Here is an 18,783-nt window from a genome sequence, read left to right on the forward strand (position 1 = left end):
TTATTTTAGAAACAAGGGGTACAATTTATATAAATGGGTTTAAAAGCGGTACACAAGTGGAAAAAGTTTGGGAACCACTGCGCTAGAGCATGAATAGTCCCTCTTCTCTGTGTAACACTACACTGTCTAGTCTCTTGTGGAGGAAACCGCCAGGAATTGAGTACGGAAGAGATTAATTGGTTGTGATCATGAACGAAGCAACTGGCCTCTATAGCTTTAATTTTTTGGTGTTTGTACGAAGAAAATATCCATGTTTCCCGGACGAAAATTCCTGCCAAAATCCATGAGACCTAACCGATCCTCCGTTGAAATCCCTGATAAAAACTATTCACTGCTTATACAGGATTCTAACCCAAATCTTTCCAAACAAATTGCAAATGTAGGACATTCTTTCGATTGAAAGGATCGAAACTGTTCTGAAATAGAGAGAGAGAGAGAGAGAGAGAGAGAGAGAGAGAGCTTTAAATTTACTATACCTGATAAAATGATACATAGTATATCATATAGAAAGGAATTAATCATTTACAGCGGAGATTAAACTTTCAGTCAGAATCTCAGGATTTATATCAAGCAGAATAAACACACTTACCAGTGATTGGCCTACACAACACAGTGATGTACGATGGTAAATAAAGGTATCCTTCCAATTCATAACCATAAGACAAGGTTAACCCTACATCTATAAGTAAAATATAAAACGTGTGTGTGTGTGTGTGTGTGTGTGTGTGTGAGAGAGAGAGAGAGAGAGAGAGAGAGAGAGGTAAAAAAATTTCTACCCCCCCCCCCCATATGAGACTATCTAAGATGATGCTGTTCATCTTCAACTGAAAAAAAAAATTATTTTTCTCTTTCTATACGAGATTTAACCCAGGTCTGTCTAAATGAAATGTCTTCAACCGAATGATCTATGGAGGCTGAACAAAATAAATAAATATATCAATATAATTTTTTTTTTCGATTGGTCTCATTGCTGAATGCATTCAACCTTAAACATGAATTCAGTATTTCCATGTTTCGATTCAGTATTATCAGATGCAAAACACAAGTCACGGGAATGTGCTGGTAGAGACATGTATTGGAACTCTTTCATGATCTCCGAATTATGTTTTCAAAACGCTTAGGTGAGATTAGATAGACGTCGTCATCATTTGTAGAGTGTCAGAGAGAGAGAGAGAGAGAGAGAGAGAGAGAGAGAGAGAGAGAGAGAGAGAGAGAGAAAGTGCTCTTGTAGAAATACACACTTTGGAACCTTTCCTAAACTTAATTGTAATCATTTGAAGCAGCTCATATATCTGATGGCGTAATTTGCATTGCGATTTCTGTCATGCATCATTTTTTCTTTTGCCAGGAATTATTCTTACCGTGCTGTTGCATTTTTGTACCTGTCTTTTGTAGAAGTGAAACACGTTAGGCAATGTCGTCACGCATAAAGTTACAGACATCTTCAGAGATGCTTCAGATGAACAAAAGCTCAAACGAGACCCTGCGATCAGGCCTATCTTGCTGAAATTAACAATTCCCAACCAATTTATTCTCTCTCTCTCTCTCTCTCTCTCTCTCTCTCTCTCTCTCTCTCTCTTATATCTCATATTGGTCAAAACATAGAAATGAAACAAAGGAGATGTTAAAATAAACAGTTATCAATTATTTTACTATTAATGAGTAGCTTAGTAGATATACATCTACCTATTAGTGAGTCGTTTCCACACAATTTTTAGAAAACTCTCACCTTTTCAGGAACATTGATTTCACAAGGTACCAAAGCGTTACCACCCTTATTCTGGCCGATCCTATGGATTCAATAATATCGCTCAGATGCCTCCAATTGGACGGCAGGGTATCTAACCCTGAGACGAAGAACTCGTTCCAATCTCGGCATCTCAATTCAATGAAAGTGGATTTATGTTTGTGTGTTGGGAAGATGTAGACCAAGGGACAACAAAAAAAAAAAGCGTCGTATGAGACTAAGAAATTCATTAGCCATATCATAAAGTGATCCATGATGCCAAGAGATAAGAGATTTATATCAAATACAAGAATGGCACTCACTCTTATAATCATCAAGAAATTTTTAAAATTATTAAAATCAATAAATTATATAAGATGCATAGTAACTTTTATAATAATATAACACAATATAATTATAACTTATTTAATTTGTTTTAAGTTATATAAGTACTTATATGTAAGAACTTAACTAGCAAACTACATTTGGCTCGAGTCGGTATTTGTCCCGACCTATCCTTTATACATTCACACTCTCGACGGTTTTCCGAAGTGAAGTGGTTAGTGTTACTAATTGAATTTAAGAAGAGTATCTTATGGTGTGCTGACCAATTTTGGAAGTTTTTAAATGAAGATGAACAGGAATTCATTCTGTGAGGATAATACACAATTCAGTATTTTATTTTGAAATTAGATATCCTCAATCTAATTTCAAAATCCTGAACGTACTTCCAGCTTTTTATTTCTATTATAAGATTCTACGAAGTCCTTATGTCGTATTGGAAGAGTTTTGCGTCATGTAATTATATTCTTTCCATGCAATATGACTTGCAATTCTATACTTCCTCATTGTCTACTTTTCTCAGAATCACTTAGCTTCTTATTTCCATTTTCATGGTCTGTTAGCTATCCATCTTTCTGTTCTTCAAATCATATGCTAACGGAATGTAATTCGATACACTGCAAATTTAGTTATATATATATATATATATATATATATATATATATATATATATATATATATATATATATATAACTATTTATCTGTTTTAAGTTATATAAGTACTTATACAGTATGTAAGAACTTAACTAGCAAACTACATTTGGCTAATATGGCTTACGCGCCTCGCATTTAATTAAACTTATTATGAATGTTGCTAACTTCCTCCACGAGAATGAAATATATTTAAGTACTTGACAGTTCTCCAAATGTCCATCTTTTAAACAGTTCTCAAGTAACTATCGCGCTGATATAATCACGAGAATTTTTTTTTACCCAAGAATGAACTCTAAGGCAATCTTGTCATAACATACATGCTTGAGGTTAGTTATTAATCCTCTCTAACTTATTTCTAAAGAATTAAAAAAGTAATTTTTTTAAGATAAAGAGCCAAAAGGCTTCACTTCGGCGATGTAAAGTTATATAAATTAAGTGGATATTAAATCCAACATCATTTCAGAGCCGAATACAGAAACTATAAAAGTTTCGTGTGAAAATTGACCAGAGAGCTTGCGGGAACACACTCGCCGCCATACTACGAGTTGCCCTAGCCGAACCTTATAGGAGCGACGCACGCTCAAAAGCGCCCGTATATTCGCCTCCCATTGGTTCAATTTGATAAGGTTTCACTAGTCTGACAGCTGTTTCAAACTCATTTTCAAACTCACTGACAGCTGTCAAACTAGTGAAGCCTTATCTAAATGAACCAATGGGAAGCGAATATACGAAGACGCTTTAAGCGTGCGTCGCTCCTATAAGGTTCGGCTAGGGCAACTCGTAGTATGGCGGCGAGTGTGTTCCCGCAAGCTCTCTGGTCAATTTTCACACGAAACTTTTATTGTTTCTGTATTCGGCTTTGAAATAATGTTGGATTTGATATTCACTTAATTTATAAAAAATCTGATAATTAATTTGCCAGAGATTAAATAAACCTTTGAAGTGGACTATTCTATATTCATGAAACGAACTAATTCCCTTTCATGAATATTGATATTCACAATATAGAAATATTGAAATAATACATTATATTATTCATAAATCTTATTTATATTCAATTATATAAATAGAAATAATAAATTTGAGGATCGTCTTCAGAGTTTTGTTTTGAATGTCCCTTTGTATATATATACAGGGTGTTCGGGATAAATTTGACATATTTATAATTAATTATATTTTTCCGTAAGTTACATGTATTAACACACACTTCTCTTCATTTAAAAGTTTGGACCCTTCTTCATTCACATACAAGATGTCAGAAAGGATGGATAGCTGGAACCCACCTGAATCATGGAAGAGAATAACTTGTATCATGATGATTCGTGCCCGCCATCAAAATAAGGATATTACGACTGCTGCCCAATGCTCCCTGAATACAGTAAAAACAATCAGGCATGAACTAGAGACTTGCAATGGTAACTACGAGGATGTAGCAAGAAGAAAGATCCCTAGCAGACGATCTGATTGCGTTCGTACAGCAGAATTCCTCGCAAATCTGCAGGAACAGGTGTTGAAGAACCCTGGCATTGGAATTCGGGCTTTGTTCGTGGAGTTGCTAACTGTAGTCAAGCCCTGGATAACAAGGGTAGCCAATGGTAGGCCGTATGTATGGCAGCAGGATTCGGCCCCTTGCCACACCTCTGGGAAAAGTCAAAAATGGTTGTCTGAAAATTTCTACGACTTCACCAGTCCAAATGTTTGGCCTCCAAACTCCCCAGACCTTAACCCCATGGATTATTTTGTATGGGGCGCAGTTGAAAAAGACATCAATCGCACTTCCAGTAATACAATAGCCCAGTTAATGGATAAAATTAAAACAGTTTTTGCGGCCCTTCCCAGGGAGACTGTAGCATCAGCTTGTTCGAGGTTCCGAAGCAGAGTTGAAGCTGTGATCGATGCTAATGGTGGTTATTTTGAGTAAATCTTGTTGATAGTATTGTAGTTAACTCTGCCTGTAATGTTTTTTTGTCAATTCATTAAATTTAATAGATACAAAGAAGATTTTCTTTTTCCTTACGAAACTGTCAAATTTATCCCGAACACCCTGTATATATATATCTTATTTATAAAATTCATTTTCAATCTGTCGATGTTTTAATATTATTTTAATGAATAACGTTTTGTTTTCTTTGCAGCGCACTTCTCTCTCATACCCTACGTCATTCTTCACCTGAAGCAGAAGGGAATCACCGTAGGAGAGACATCAATGATTTTAACTTTCCTTCCAATCCCTCTTATTCTGACTCCTCCTCTCGTGGGTATCATCGCAGATAAAATAGGCAGCTACAAGCCTGTGTTGTTTTGTCTGCTGATTATATCGGCAGCCTTGGCAAATAGTATTCATTACATTCCACCAGTACCTACTCTAACTTGTGAACCTGTCCCGGCCCAGATATTCATTTCACCTGAATCAAGCCCTGTCTTGATAGTAGAACGTGATATCTGTCCCCTTCCGATTAACAAAACTTACGATATTCGTTTACTAAAATGTGATGTACATTGTCCGGAATTTGAACCGTGGCAAAATGAAAACTGGTGCTTTAATGATAAAACCAACGCTACGTGCGAGTTAAAGTTTAATGTAACGATTGATAACTTCACGTCTTCTTCTTCTTCTAAGTCGTGTGCATATGGCACAACAGTGACACATCGGAGCAACAGTACGTTCAATGGAAGTGAGTTCCTACCGCTTGTGCAGTCAACAAATTGTTCCTTCTATTGTAACGTCAGTCGCTGTATGGAATCCAAGCCTACGGAAGACGACCTATTTACGATTTGTGTACTAGAGAGGAAAGGGAAAATACTTACACTCTCTCTTTCCTTTATCCTTGTACTCTCCCTGTTCTCCTTCGTAAATACTTGCTTCCGTGTCCTGGACGTAGCCATCTTACTGATGACCACCACCTACAAAGGAGACTTCGGAAACCAAAGAATTGGGGCTCAGATAGCAACAATGATATTATCTCCTCTGTCCGGCTATCTTATAGATGTCTATAGCAAAAACCAAGGCTATCTGGATTATGCTCCCGCCTTCTACTTGTATAACTGCCTAGTTTTTCTCACATTCATCATGGCGATCAAGTTAAAACTTGACACTATGCCACCTTCTAAAAACATGTTCCGTTATGCTCTTCGACTCTTAAAGAATCCCGAGGCCGTGTTATTATTTATCGCACTGTTATTCCTGGGATGTTTTTGGGGATATTCAGAAAATTTTCTGGGTTGGTTCTTAGTAGATCTCGACAGCCCGAAAATTGTAATAGGATTAATCAATACCATTGCCGGATTAGTTTCAATACCTGCGATGTTATTTTCCGGTTGGTGCATTAAAAAGTTCGGACATGTAAACCTTGTTATAGTTGCCTTCTTCGTGTACCTGATTCGCTTTATAGGAGTTTCCTATATTGTTAATCCATGGATAGTGTTGATCTTCGAAGCACTCAAACCTTTGTGTTCACAGTTCACGTGGGTGGTTATTGCAACTTATGCTAATCAGCTAGCACCTGAAGAGCTAATTGCTACAGTTCAAGGGCTAATAGGTGGAATCCATTTTGGAGTCGGTAAGTACTGAGAATTTTGGTTTCCAACTGTGGAGAATAATTGAGAAATGGAGAGTAAGAAGCGACTTCTGTTAAAGATAGACTAAGTATAATATTCTTGAAGAAAAAAATCTTGATACAAAACAAAATGCATTCAAAACTAAAACCAATAAATTAATTTAAAATAATATAGATTCTCCGATTATCCCAGCTGTACTGCATGAAACATAAAAAATTATTAAAATTTAATAAAATAACGTTGTACCAAATTATACTTGTTAAGGTAATTCAAAAGGAAACTGGGGATTCTCCTTAAGAATCCTCTTAAGAAAATGAAAGTTCGAGTTTGGCCACTCACTTGCAATATATGCATGGAGAATGTGCTATTAAATTTAAAGACGTTGGAAAGATTTCTCGAGGTCTAGATGAGTATTAATCAAAGTGCAGAAAACCCATCGATCTTGTCATATACTGATATTGTTCAGGAAATTGTAGTTCTTATACTCTGATAATTTTGTAGCTAAACAAAGTGTTTTAGCATGATATAGTTCTCTCCTATAAAGCATGGTCCGTTATGAGGGAATTCTGTGCTGTCGAAAAGTTTTGATCTATTACAAAAGATTTTGAGCCCATTTGACCACCGATTCGAGGCAAGTCAATTTCATCTCATGGGCTTAAAAGATATACTTCTCAAGATGGACAAGATCTATTGTATAATTGAAATTTATATCAGCTTATAAATCTGAAACACTGATGGAGAACTCTGAATTGGTCTGCAGCAACGAAATCATCTGTCTAAAATTTCACATTCTCTTGCTTGTTAATAGCCCTTATCCAATCTGCAGGCACTAAATTATCAAACTGCAGGAAACTATCGAAGAATGAACACATTCACCAGGATGTAGGAATGGCTTCTACACTCCTCAGAGGAAAGGGTTGAACTTCTGTGGTACTCTGCTAACTTGTGATGCAGAGTACCGCAGAAGAATTTCATAGTCGCACTTTGCTTACTGCGGGCTTGAAGTGTCTAAGAAACCATGATTACACACTGCTGAGCAAACACCTGCTTTAATCATCTGCATTTCTTCGAGTATGCAAATCAATGTTGTTTTCAGAATTACGTTAGGCAAGACAGCGTCCCAACGCTTCTTTTTGTTTGGGGGGGGGGACATTTTTCAACCGCAAAACACTGTTAGTCTACAGTACATTGATATCAGTAGGTAGTTAGGGGATAAATGCTAGATAATTCCGAAACTCTCATCTAGAGACCAAGCAGGGAAGTTTTTCAAGCCACTTCAGGTCTCCAGTAAGCAGAATTCCTCAAATTGAACGAATTCGTCTCCTACTTAAAGACATAATAAACATTCATGGCCAAGGCAAGGATCGAACTCAGAAAATTATTAGCGTATCTCCCTTTCCAATCAACAGGTGGATTCACCTTTTGATCAGAAAGGACCGTTATCCATACACAGGAGACTGGACAACTCTTTAGGAAGCTCCAAGTCAGCTACGAATAATCATCCTACTACTACTATTAATATAAGCTATCCGCATCACTTCTGCCTGTGCGCATGTGTGGAAGCGATTCAGAAAGAGGTACTGTAAGAAGGGTGATGCCGGAACCACGATTTTCAGAGGAATTGGATGAAATTCTTCATATGAATTGCTTAGTATATAATCAATTACTATATTCCATGGCTTTCCTGGTCTTATCTTGATTCACTTTAAGACAACCATCTTGAAAAGTCATGAAAAAAATAAACAGATATATGCATGCGACTATTGACAAACCTCCAAAACCTTTTCAGATTCACTTCGCAAATTTAGCACCAACCGTATATTCGATTCTACCTGCCAACTATAGGAACTTTTTCTGGAATTTGTAGCTGGTTCCTGAGTTTTAACAAGAACAAATAGGGATTTTTCCTCATCTAAACTCAAGTTTTTGCCATGCAACTCGAGAAAAACGACAGCAGAACTCACATCATTTCGGAAAATAATATATAATTTTAGAGACTTGGACTACGAGATGGCGACACTTTTCTGCCATATTCTCCTTCCAGGATATCTTTGAATCATTAATACAGTAGCCTGATAGTCATGGGCCAGCTGTCATTCGTGACTAAGGAGATTGTCTGATTGTCTGGCCATCCGTCTTGAAAAGAAAGTTAGTAAGAGCTAAAACGACATAGTCTACTACTCTGTTTGGAGAATAAAAGTCATTAGCGAATTAGTTTTATTTAAATGTTGATTTATCAACAGTCTCAATTTTCTGAGTCTGAAAGTCAATTTGGAGAAATTAATACTCAAAACTGCATCTGGTTTTCTTTTCTTCAACGCCACCAATCTCGCAGGTATAAATGCAGACTCGATTGCTATCACTTATGCTATCCCGTTGCATAAACTGTGTCCTTAGAAAGCAACTAGATGATCCTAACCACTTTCCAAACAGTGTAGAAGGGACCTACTCGTGTAGATTTCTTCTACGCTAGTGTCCCTTCTGAACATATTTTAGATGTTATTAGTCTTCTAGGCAATTCAAACTACGATCTAGTGTCGATGCGGGTTTTGTCTCTCGTGTTGTCTACAATCAGAGAAAAATATAGGTGGAGTGGTCTTCATGTCCTCTATGGCCCATTTGCTTTGTTGCAGTAGTATTTCAGTCATCTTATTTAAACATCTGCACTGAACGAATCACTTAAATAAGTCAATGGTATGGAAATATTCATTACTCAGTCCACTTTAAATTTCTATTCTTTGTCATTCCTTCGTCCTCCAAGACGTATGACAAAGCTGCAAGACGTATGACAGTTGGATTTCATCGAAATTTCCATCTTTCTTTTCTGTTTATACAGAAGCCCTACAATTGCTGCAAGCAAATTATAAACGCATTCAAATTTGATTTCAGAAGGGCTAAAACATATACTTGCATCTGTTCAAATGGTGGCAATCGCGCATTCTAGTTTTTGTCAAAACTATTGCCTGTAACACTTGACCAAAACTACTCCCACCTCGGGTATTCCCAAAACGGTTTGCTGTTTTCCTTACCTTCAGGATAAGCCGAACTCCTGAGTTCAAATTTTTCACATAATCCCAAACATTCAACACTCGCTTCCCCGTTTGACTTTTTGCTAGAAAGAGATCAGAAGAATTCTGTCCAGATTGGATGCCAAAAATTCTACTGATCATGCGGGTATTTATCCGATTGTTCTAAAGATCTTTGCTTCAGGATTGACTTTTTATTCCTTTTAATTACATCCAATCCCATGGGTATATATCTTGTACTTTGTAAATCAGACCATATTTAAATTTTTCCTGTGAAGAAGACAAATTTCTTCCTTTAAACTTTTCCCACTTCATTTCTTTCTAAAATTATGAAGAAACCATTAACGCTCATGTTCTGCCTTATCTGAAAATCTCTTAGTTAATAAATGATCACTAGCATGGATTCAGTTGACGAAAAACAAAGAATCTCCTACTTTATGTAACCTCGTTTGAACAAATGTCATGAAAAAAAAAATTGGGGAATCTCAAGATGTTGCTCTTGATATGTCAAAAGAATTTGATGGCATTTGAGACAAAGGCCTACTAAATAAACGTTCTGTCTTCTGACTTCTGCAATGGGATCCTAGTTTTTGTCTGTACATACATTAATTGTAAAGGATAACGGAGCTTTATCCTCAAACTTCACAACTAATTCTGGCTTTCACCAAGACTCAGTTCGTTCACATTTTTTGTATTAACAAATTTTCCCACTTGATTGCATTTTAAATCCACGGTTTTTCTGATGACAGTGCACTGCTCTCCTATTTCTCATTTGACAAGTATCCAGAATTCCAAAATTCTGATTTTCAAACCATTCTTCAATCGGGTGTAACCTTCTGAATTTCACTGCTAGTAAAACTCAATACTGTCTGGAAAAACTTTTATTGGGACTATATTGATCAAGTGTATATAATAAACAACTAAGTTATACCAACTAGTTTCACCAACTAAGTCTGTTGGCATCTTCAGGGTACATAACTGATGTAAGGCACTAAAAAGTAAAAAACTGTTACACACTAAAATCAACCGATTCCAATTATATTAAACAAAGAACAGAGCGCGTACAATACATTCACAGAGCGTGGATGATCTCACTTGTTGTTATTTAGGAACGTTCTATAGTTGGCACTATAATTCAGTTCTGGCGAGTTGAAAGATCTAATAAGGGTTTTCCAGATCACGGGCAAGATTAGTCCTTGGTTCCTGTTAAGGTTTTGTGTACAGCGGGCAACTGCTGTGGCCTCCTTAAAAATTCGGGAGCGGAAGTCCTCCTCCATGTAAGGAATTGTGCTTCTATCCCACTCTATGGTATGGTTCGTTCTTGAGAAATGAAAAGCTAAACCCGATTTTTCTTCTCTGTTATTATTGACGTCACCTATATGTTCTTTTTGCCTTTTTTGCCTTATTTTTTGCAAAAAACAAAACTTTTCTTGATTTAAACATATTATCAACTCATTCAAATTTGATTTCAGAATGGCTTAACATTTTTGCCTCCCTAATGTCCAAAAAATTGTTTTCTCTCTTTCACTCAAGATGATACTTTACTCTGAACAGCTGTTAATTCTATACAAACACTAAAAACTGTCTAACCAACAATTGAGTAGCACGCTCACATTTGGGAGTGATGCCACTAAGAGAGCTCTAACAATACTTGACTTACGACAGAGGTGCCTAATTGGTAAGAGATTGGTCATTAATGACCAATCCCTTACCAATTCACTCCACTCACTCACTTTCAAACTGGCTTTTCTACCCCACCCGTACTAATGTACTATCAATATTACATTACAGTACAGTACATCACAGTAATGTATCAATATTACATTACAGTTCAATATCACTTTTAGTTACTTTTCAGATGAAGTGTTTCGTCGTCGGCAATACAGAACAGGTACCAGATGGATTCCATTATTCTGTGAATTTTGCGACAGTTCTGGTTTCTTTGTAATAATGAAGTTCCAGTGAAAGTCTGCTTTTTATTTTCCGACGTAGGCCACACACACACACACACACACACACACACACACACACACACACACACACACACACACACACACACACACACACACACACACACACACAGGGTTTGTTCCGATTCAGTGATGGATGGGTGCTGGTTATTTCTCGTTTTCTTAAGGCAGAAATCGTAAATGACGGCCTTGGCGCAGATGAAGAGGAAATTGCATATTCTGTATGTCTGTTCTCTTCTGTATGGACTAAATTCCAGTAGTCTTCTTGGCTGTGTGCGTAGTTGCGTTATTATCAGGAGAGGTTAGATATGTGTGTTAAAAGGTATCTGAAACTTCGCGGAATAGACACAGATCCCTTTCTCTAAGTTGAAATTTGTAGGGCTTAGAAGGGGATGGCAAGGTGTGTCATGCCATAGTCTCCACTATATGTCAGAATCTGCTTTGGCACACTTCGATTTATATGAAAGATCCCACTGAAAACTGGGTGGTATGTGCAGCATTGTAGATGAGAGGGTGAAGGATGAACATACGAAGGGCGGGGTTGGAGGCACTCATATTAAGAAGTGGTATATATGTTCTTATATTTGGATGAAAGAATTGGAAGTGAGGCTTCCGGTGATCGATACAAGATAGGCTCCGCGCAGTTTCTAGAAGGCATACGGAATCCCTGAGGTGTGGCGATATCTAGATAGGCGTTTATAATAGCAGCTTTCATCTGTTGATGTTGCTTTTCAGTTTTTGGATTTTTCAGTGGTAGGCATATGAATGTTTTCCCACTTTAGGTTCTGGGTCAGGAAGTCTCCTATGATTCTTATTCCTGCCCAGTTCCATGTAGGGAAAATCAAGGGTTGGTCAGTTGCGAGACCTATAATGTTTCTGTTCGAAAATTGTGGTTCTCTAAGGAGAGCTGACTCTGTTGATCTGTCAGTGTGTGGTGAAGTTCTGTATTTTTCCACGGCTATAGAGCATCTTTGTAAAAATGAGATAGTTTACATTCGATCGAAGAATCAGTTCTAGACTTCCATCTGCTTGACCACAAGCCAGTGGTCAGACAGATGACTGAACCGAGGCTTCTGCCTATAATCTGTGCGCTTCCTCAGTTACTGTCATTTCTTTTTCATTTCGGACTATTACAGTGAAGTCATCGGCATATGCCAACATGGTTATTTTTATATGTGATTCTATTATGCTGGTTCGTTTGGAGACGATGGTGTTGTGTACTCTTTTTAAGAAGGGTTCAACGGTCAGTGTGTATAATTGTCCAGAGAGAGGACATCTTTGCTTGATCCCTCGAGAGTATGACAAAGTGCGGGTGAGCCTGTTGTTGATTTTTAAACAGAAGAGTGCATCTTTGTATAGCGATTGCATTGTTTCAGTAATGAGAGGACCATAGCCGAATGCCTTTAGGACTTCATAAAGGTACTCGTGCTCTACTCTGTCGAAAGCCTTCTCCTGATCAAAGCTGACGAGTGCCAGGTTTTCATTTTGGCTGTTTGCAATGTGGATGAGATGTCTTATTATATGGAGTCTATCATGTATTGATCTTCCTGGAACAGAATAGGTTTGATGTAGGCCAATAACGTCAAGTAGTGTTGGCTTTATTCGGTTCGCTATAACTTTGGAAATGATTTTGAAATCGGTATTAATTAGTGAGATAGGACGCCAGTTTCGGATATCCGTGTGGTCTCGTTTCATTGGTATCAGTCCTACTAATGAGGTCCTGACTGATTGTGGGATCCATTGAGGTAGGCTTCTTGCAGTGTTTTAAGAAGTGGTCCGAGTTGATTCCAGAAGACTTGAAATAACTCTGTGGTGAGACCATAAAGGACGGGAGATTGTTCTTTGGCAAGGTTGTGCATACAGTTCTCAGTTTATCTAGAGTGATTTTTTTCTATGTGGTTCCGATCTGTTGCAAAGGTTCTTTTTGTTTCTTTCAGTATTTGGTAAATGGCGTGAAAATATGTTCCTGTAGGGCTACATATGCATACATATATATGCATTCGTGTAGCTTGTAGTCTTGTAGGATTTCAAAAGTGATTTAACATGAATCTCCTGTGATGCTGCCATCTTGAAGTCTAATAGCGGAGATAAACAAAGCAAGATATTTTTTTATTTTTTTTTAAATTTAACTTCTAAAAAATACATTAGACGATAGGTGACAAGAAATATCTACATATTATAAGTACATAAGTATATATATTACAGAGAAAGAAAACATTTTCCTTTCGGGTATACAACAGAGATTGCAATAAATGAATTCAAACTTTACAGTTCAGTTTCAGTCTGAGTTATCTTTCAGATGAAGCGTATTGTCGTCGTCAATCTAGCCATTTGGATTCCACTCCTCTATGAATTTCGCGACAGTTCTTGTTTCTTTGAAGTGTTCAAGTTCCAATAAAAGCCAGCTTTTTAGTTTCCGACGGAGGATATATATATGAGGGTTTGTGCAGCTTCAGTGATGGATGGGTGCTGGTTATTTCTTGTCTGTTTTAGGTATAAGCTGCAGATGAAGGCCTTAGCGCAGATGAAGAGGAAATTGCTTGTTCTGTGTCTGTTTTCTTCTGCGTGGACTAAATTCCAGTAGTCTTCTTGGCTGTGTGCGTAGTTACAGGTGCTGGATGCAGTATTCAGGACATAGGTGATTATCACTTTGTTTGCGAGACAGATTAGATATATGTGTTCCAAGGTACCTGAAACGTCACAGAATAGACACAGATCCGTTTCTCTTAGCTAAAATTTGCAGAGCTTAGGAGTTGGCAAGATGTTATGCCATAGTCTCCACTGAATGTCGGAATCTGGTTTGACAGAATTCGATTTATATTCAAGCTCCCACTGAAAACCGAGTGGCACATACAGCCTTGTAGATGAGAGGGTTAAGGATGGATATAAGAAGGGCGGGGTTGGAGACACTGATATGAGGAAGTGGTACATTTTCTTGTAGTGGGGGGGAAGAATTTGAAGTAAGGCTTCAGATTGTACAAGTTGAAATATCGGCCCCGAGCAATCTCTAGAAGGAATACGGATTTCCTGAGGTGTAGCGATATCTGGATAGGCTTTTATAATGGAGGCTGGCAGCTGTTGATATTGCTTTTCAGTTTTTGGTTTCTTCATTGGTAGGCTTGCGAATGTTTTCCACTTTAGGGTCTGGGTCAGGAGGTCCCCTATAACTCTTATTCTTGCCCAGTTCGATGTAGGGAAAAGAAAGGGCTGGTGTGAGACTTGTTATGTTTCTGTTCGAAAATAGTGGTTCTGTAAGTACAGCTGACTCTGTTGATCCTGTAAGTGTGTGACGAAGTCCTGTGTTTTTCCATCGCTATAGAGCATCTTTGTAAAAATGATGTAGTTTAGGAGGAGATGGTGCAGCACTGGTCATTCGGAGGATTGTGGAAAGTCCTCTGGTGGATGATTTCGTGATGTAATGGAAGGTGGTTACATAAGTGTCATTGCATTGAAGTGGCTTTAGGAGGAGCATTATCCTGAAGGATCTAATCTTGTTTTCATGGGAAATCAGGCCTTGACCGCCCTTGCTGAGTGGCTTGCAGAGTTGACAATATGATGTCCAGTGAGTTTTGTTCCAAACGAAACATTCGACTTTCTTTTGAATGTGGTAGAGAAATTCTTCAGGCGGTGTGAGTACTTTGAGGGTATGCCATAAGACACTCGCAGCCATCAGGTTAACTATTAGTGCTCTTCCTCTAAGTGAAGACATCGAACAAACGCTGTTCCATTTACCTAGAACATATTTAAAACGGTTGTGCAGCTGTGTCCAGTTCAGTGTGTTATATATTTTGATGTTGTAAAGGTGCACACCTAAGTATCTTTGTCCTTCGCTTGACCAGGTACATTCGATCGGAGAATCATTTCTAGACTCCCATTTGCCTGACCACAATCCCTTGGTTTTTGCAGAATTTAATTTGGCCCCTGAGGCTTGTGCATATAGTCTGTGTGCTTCCTCGGTTACTGCCATCTCTACATTTAGGACTATTACAGTGACATCATCGGCATATGCTAATAATGTAATTTTTTGATGTGGTTCTAGTATCCTGGTTCGTTTGGAGATGATGGTATCGTGTGCTCTTTTTAAGAAGGGTTCTATGGCCAGTGTGTATAATTGTCCGGAGAGGGAACATCCTTGCTTGATCTCTCGAGAGTATGACAAAGTGCGAGTGAGCCTGTTGTTGATTTTTAAACAGAATTGTGCATCTCTGTAAAGCAGTTGCACTGTTTCAATGATGAGAGGACCATAGCCAAATGCCTTTAGGATTTCATAAAGGTATACTCGTGCTTTACACTGTCGAAAGCCGTCTCCTGATCAAGGCTGACGAGTGCTAGGTTTTCATGTTGGCTGTTTGCGATGTTGATGAGATCTCTTATTAAATGGAGGTTATCATGTATTGATCTTCCTGGGATAGAGTACGTTTGATGTTGGCCAATAACTTCCGACAGCGTTGGATTTATTCGGTTTGCTATAACTTTGGAAATGATTTTGCAATCGGTGTTAATTAGGGAGATTAGACGCCAGTTTCGGATATCCGTGTGGTCTTTGGTATCAATCGTGCTAGTGAGGTGAAGCGAGTTTTTTTATTGTGAACATAACAATCTTATATACAGAATTAACCAGTTTTGGGTTCTCTGCAGTCAGGCAGAGAGGTTACATACTCGTACTCTTGTTGAAGTATGTTACATCGAAGTCATTTATAAGGCGAATTACATTTTGTTTTTTAAAAATGAATGCCATTAGAAGTTATTTTGACATGATACTGTATAAGAACATAAATGTGGAAGAACATAAGAGTTACTATAGCATAATATTATCTATTTACATGTGCGAGTGCCAGCTGATTAATTTTCGCACTGTTAAGCACAACAATCCTTCCTCTCCCTTACTTTTTTTTTTCGGGGGGGAATGATGTCACTTCTATGCTGGAAAGTGGACTATGATGCAGTTGCCCTGCTCAGTCAGGATTTGATGCCGTAGATTCCAGTCTTGGTGGAAAAGATCTAAGGTGTTGTTTTTCCTATTGTGGTGATGCTCGTGTAGGATCCGACTTCCCACCTTTTGTTTGAAGGCTGCAATGAGTTGGTCAGTTGCCTCTCTCTGTGAAGTTGCTGTGCTGTCTGGTCTTGTAGGTTCTGAGGTAGATGTTGTATATTACCGCTTTCACGGTGATGAAGTGGTAATTGCAGAATGAATGGTCATTTGCCCTCGCATGGATGAGACTGATATACTCCTCTTCTGTATGAAGACTACCACAGGTTAGAACTGCGGTTTCCCGAGTCAAACTGATTAATTTAGTGTTGACTGGGCATTCCAAGTAGATATACCGGACTGTTCCTAATTGGTAGCAGAACAGGCAGTTATCTGAGACGTTTGAGTTAAATTTTCGTAATATAGTAGGAGTGGGTAATACATTGTGCCACATTCTCCACTGAATATCTGCGTCAGGTTTGATGGCTCTTGTGCGATATGGTAGGTCCCATTGAAATAGTATTTGATCAGATGATTCAGGATTTCCCAGTAAAATGCTTTGGTTCGACTGTTGTTTTAGAGTGCTGTAGATTTTGTTGGTGTTGCTGGGTGTAAGTTTCTCCCATGAGTTATTGGTTTTTATCAGAAAGATAGTGGCTGGATCTTCTGAGTTGGGAGGGCTGAGCCCCACTTCTGTTATGCTATCAGGCATTGTGGCTTGAAAAGCGGCCTTTACAGTGTGTATTTGCTCAGACTGATTTCCATGTTCCAGGTATTCGAGCGATTTTGGAAAGCACCAGGTGAGGCTTGGAGAAAGAATGTCACCCAAGATCCCTCACGCATCGCCAGCTCCATGGAGGAAAGAAAATCTCTTTCTGAGTGATCGGGCTTCTTACCATCATGTTGTGGAAGATGGATTCCATGAGGATTTCAGGTAGGGATGCTGTCTTCACTGTGTGCTGGAGGTTTAGCTTCTTCCATCGTCGAAGGGCATCTTTGTAGAAGTTTGTTAAATTTACTGGCACTTGAGCTGTTGTCATTCTTAAGGTTGTGGAGAGAGAGAGAGACCTCTAGTGGCAGAAGTTAAAAATATATTCAGTGGTGCATTTGTGTGATATTTCTTCTTGTAGGGTATTAAGGAGAAATTGAGCGCGGAACGTTGTTATCCTGTTGTTAATGGAGGACAAATTTTGTCCTCCATCTTTGAGAGAAGTACATAGCTTGGACTAGGAAAGCCAGTTTGTTTTGTTCCATATGAATCGAGAGATGGTTGACTTTATTTGTTTGATGAATTGCACTGGTGCCGTGAAAATCTTTAGTGTATGCCAAAGGACACTGCTGGCTATTTGGTTATTAACGATTATTGTTTTCCCTCTTGTGGAGCAGAGGCTCGTATTTCTACCGTTTGTTTAGTGTTTCCCAGTTCTTAACGTTTGTTTAGTGTTTCCCAGTTCTAATCCACATAAGAGGGCGTGTTTCCTAGGTAAATCCCCAGGTATTTGTTTCCCTCTGCAGATCAGGTACCAGACATTGGGGAATCCTTTCGGTTTGTCGATTTGCCACACCACAGTCCAGTGGTTTTATGTGTGTTCAGTTTGGCTCCTGAGGCTGCCTGATATTGTTGGTATGCCATTTGTATGTTATGGAAGTCCTCTTCTTTACGGGCTATGATTGTAACATCATCAGCATATGCTGTCAGGGTTATGGTTTGGTATGGAGGTTTAGGTCGGGATGCCCTAAGCAGCATGCTGAGTCTACACAAAAGGGTTCAATGGCAATTGTGTAAAGAGGACCAGAAAGTGGACAGCCTTGTTTAATACCTACCTTTTTCGTGAAGCAAGATTTTTTTTATTTTATTTAGCTTGTTAAAATATACATTAGACGATAGGTAACAAGGACTATTTACATATTATAAGTATATAAGTATATACATTACAGAGAAAGAAAACATTTTCCTTTCGGGTATATAACAGAGAATGCAATAAATGAATTCAAAATTTACAGTTCAGTTTCAGTCTGAGTAATCTTTCAGATGAAGCGTATTGTCGTCGTCAATCTAGAAGAGGGTACCAGTTGGATTCCACTCCTCGATGAATTTCGCGAGTTCTTGTTTCTTTGAAGTATTCAAGTTCCAATAAAAGCCAGCTTTTTAGTTTCCGACGGAGGATATATATATGAGGGTTTGTGCCGTTTCAGTGATGGATGGGTGCTGGTTATTTCTTGTCTGTTTTAGGTAGAACCTGTAGATGACGGTCTTAGCGCAGATAAAGAGGAAATTGCATGTTCTGTGTCTGTTTTCTTCTGTGTGTGGACTACATACCAGTAGTCTTCTTCTTGGCTGTGTGCGTAGTTACAGGTACTAAAGGCATTATTCAGGACGTAGGTGATCATCGCTATGTTTCCTGGACAGGTCAGATATGTGTGTTCCAAGGTACCTGAAACGTCACAGAATAGACACAGATCCGTTTCTCTTAGCTAAAATTTGCAGAGCTTAGAAGGAGTTGGCAAGATGTTATGCCATAGTCTCGACAGTATGTC

The 18,783-nt window shown here is 38.4% G+C and overlaps 1 protein-coding gene across 1 annotated transcript in view; it reads left to right on the forward strand.

The window, feature by feature from the left end:
- Window positions 1–18,783, forward strand: part of LOC150109175 (major facilitator superfamily domain-containing protein 6-like) — a 55,640-nt gene that overhangs the window by 16,644 nt on the left and 20,213 nt on the right. The window contains exon 5 of the mRNA XM_090405914.1: window positions 4,858–6,282. Coding sequence (XP_090262040.1) covers window positions 4,858–6,282 — 1,425 coding nt within the window. The remainder of the gene's footprint in view (window positions 1–4,857; window positions 6,283–18,783) is intronic.

Source organism: Typopeltis vanoorti, chromosome 2, assembly GCF_054136105.1.
Source record: "Typopeltis vanoorti isolate ZY-2024b chromosome 2, IOZ_Tvanoo_1.0, whole genome shotgun sequence".
In the NCBI taxonomy this organism is placed as follows: domain Eukaryota; kingdom Metazoa; phylum Arthropoda; class Arachnida; order Uropygi; family Thelyphonidae; genus Typopeltis; species Typopeltis vanoorti.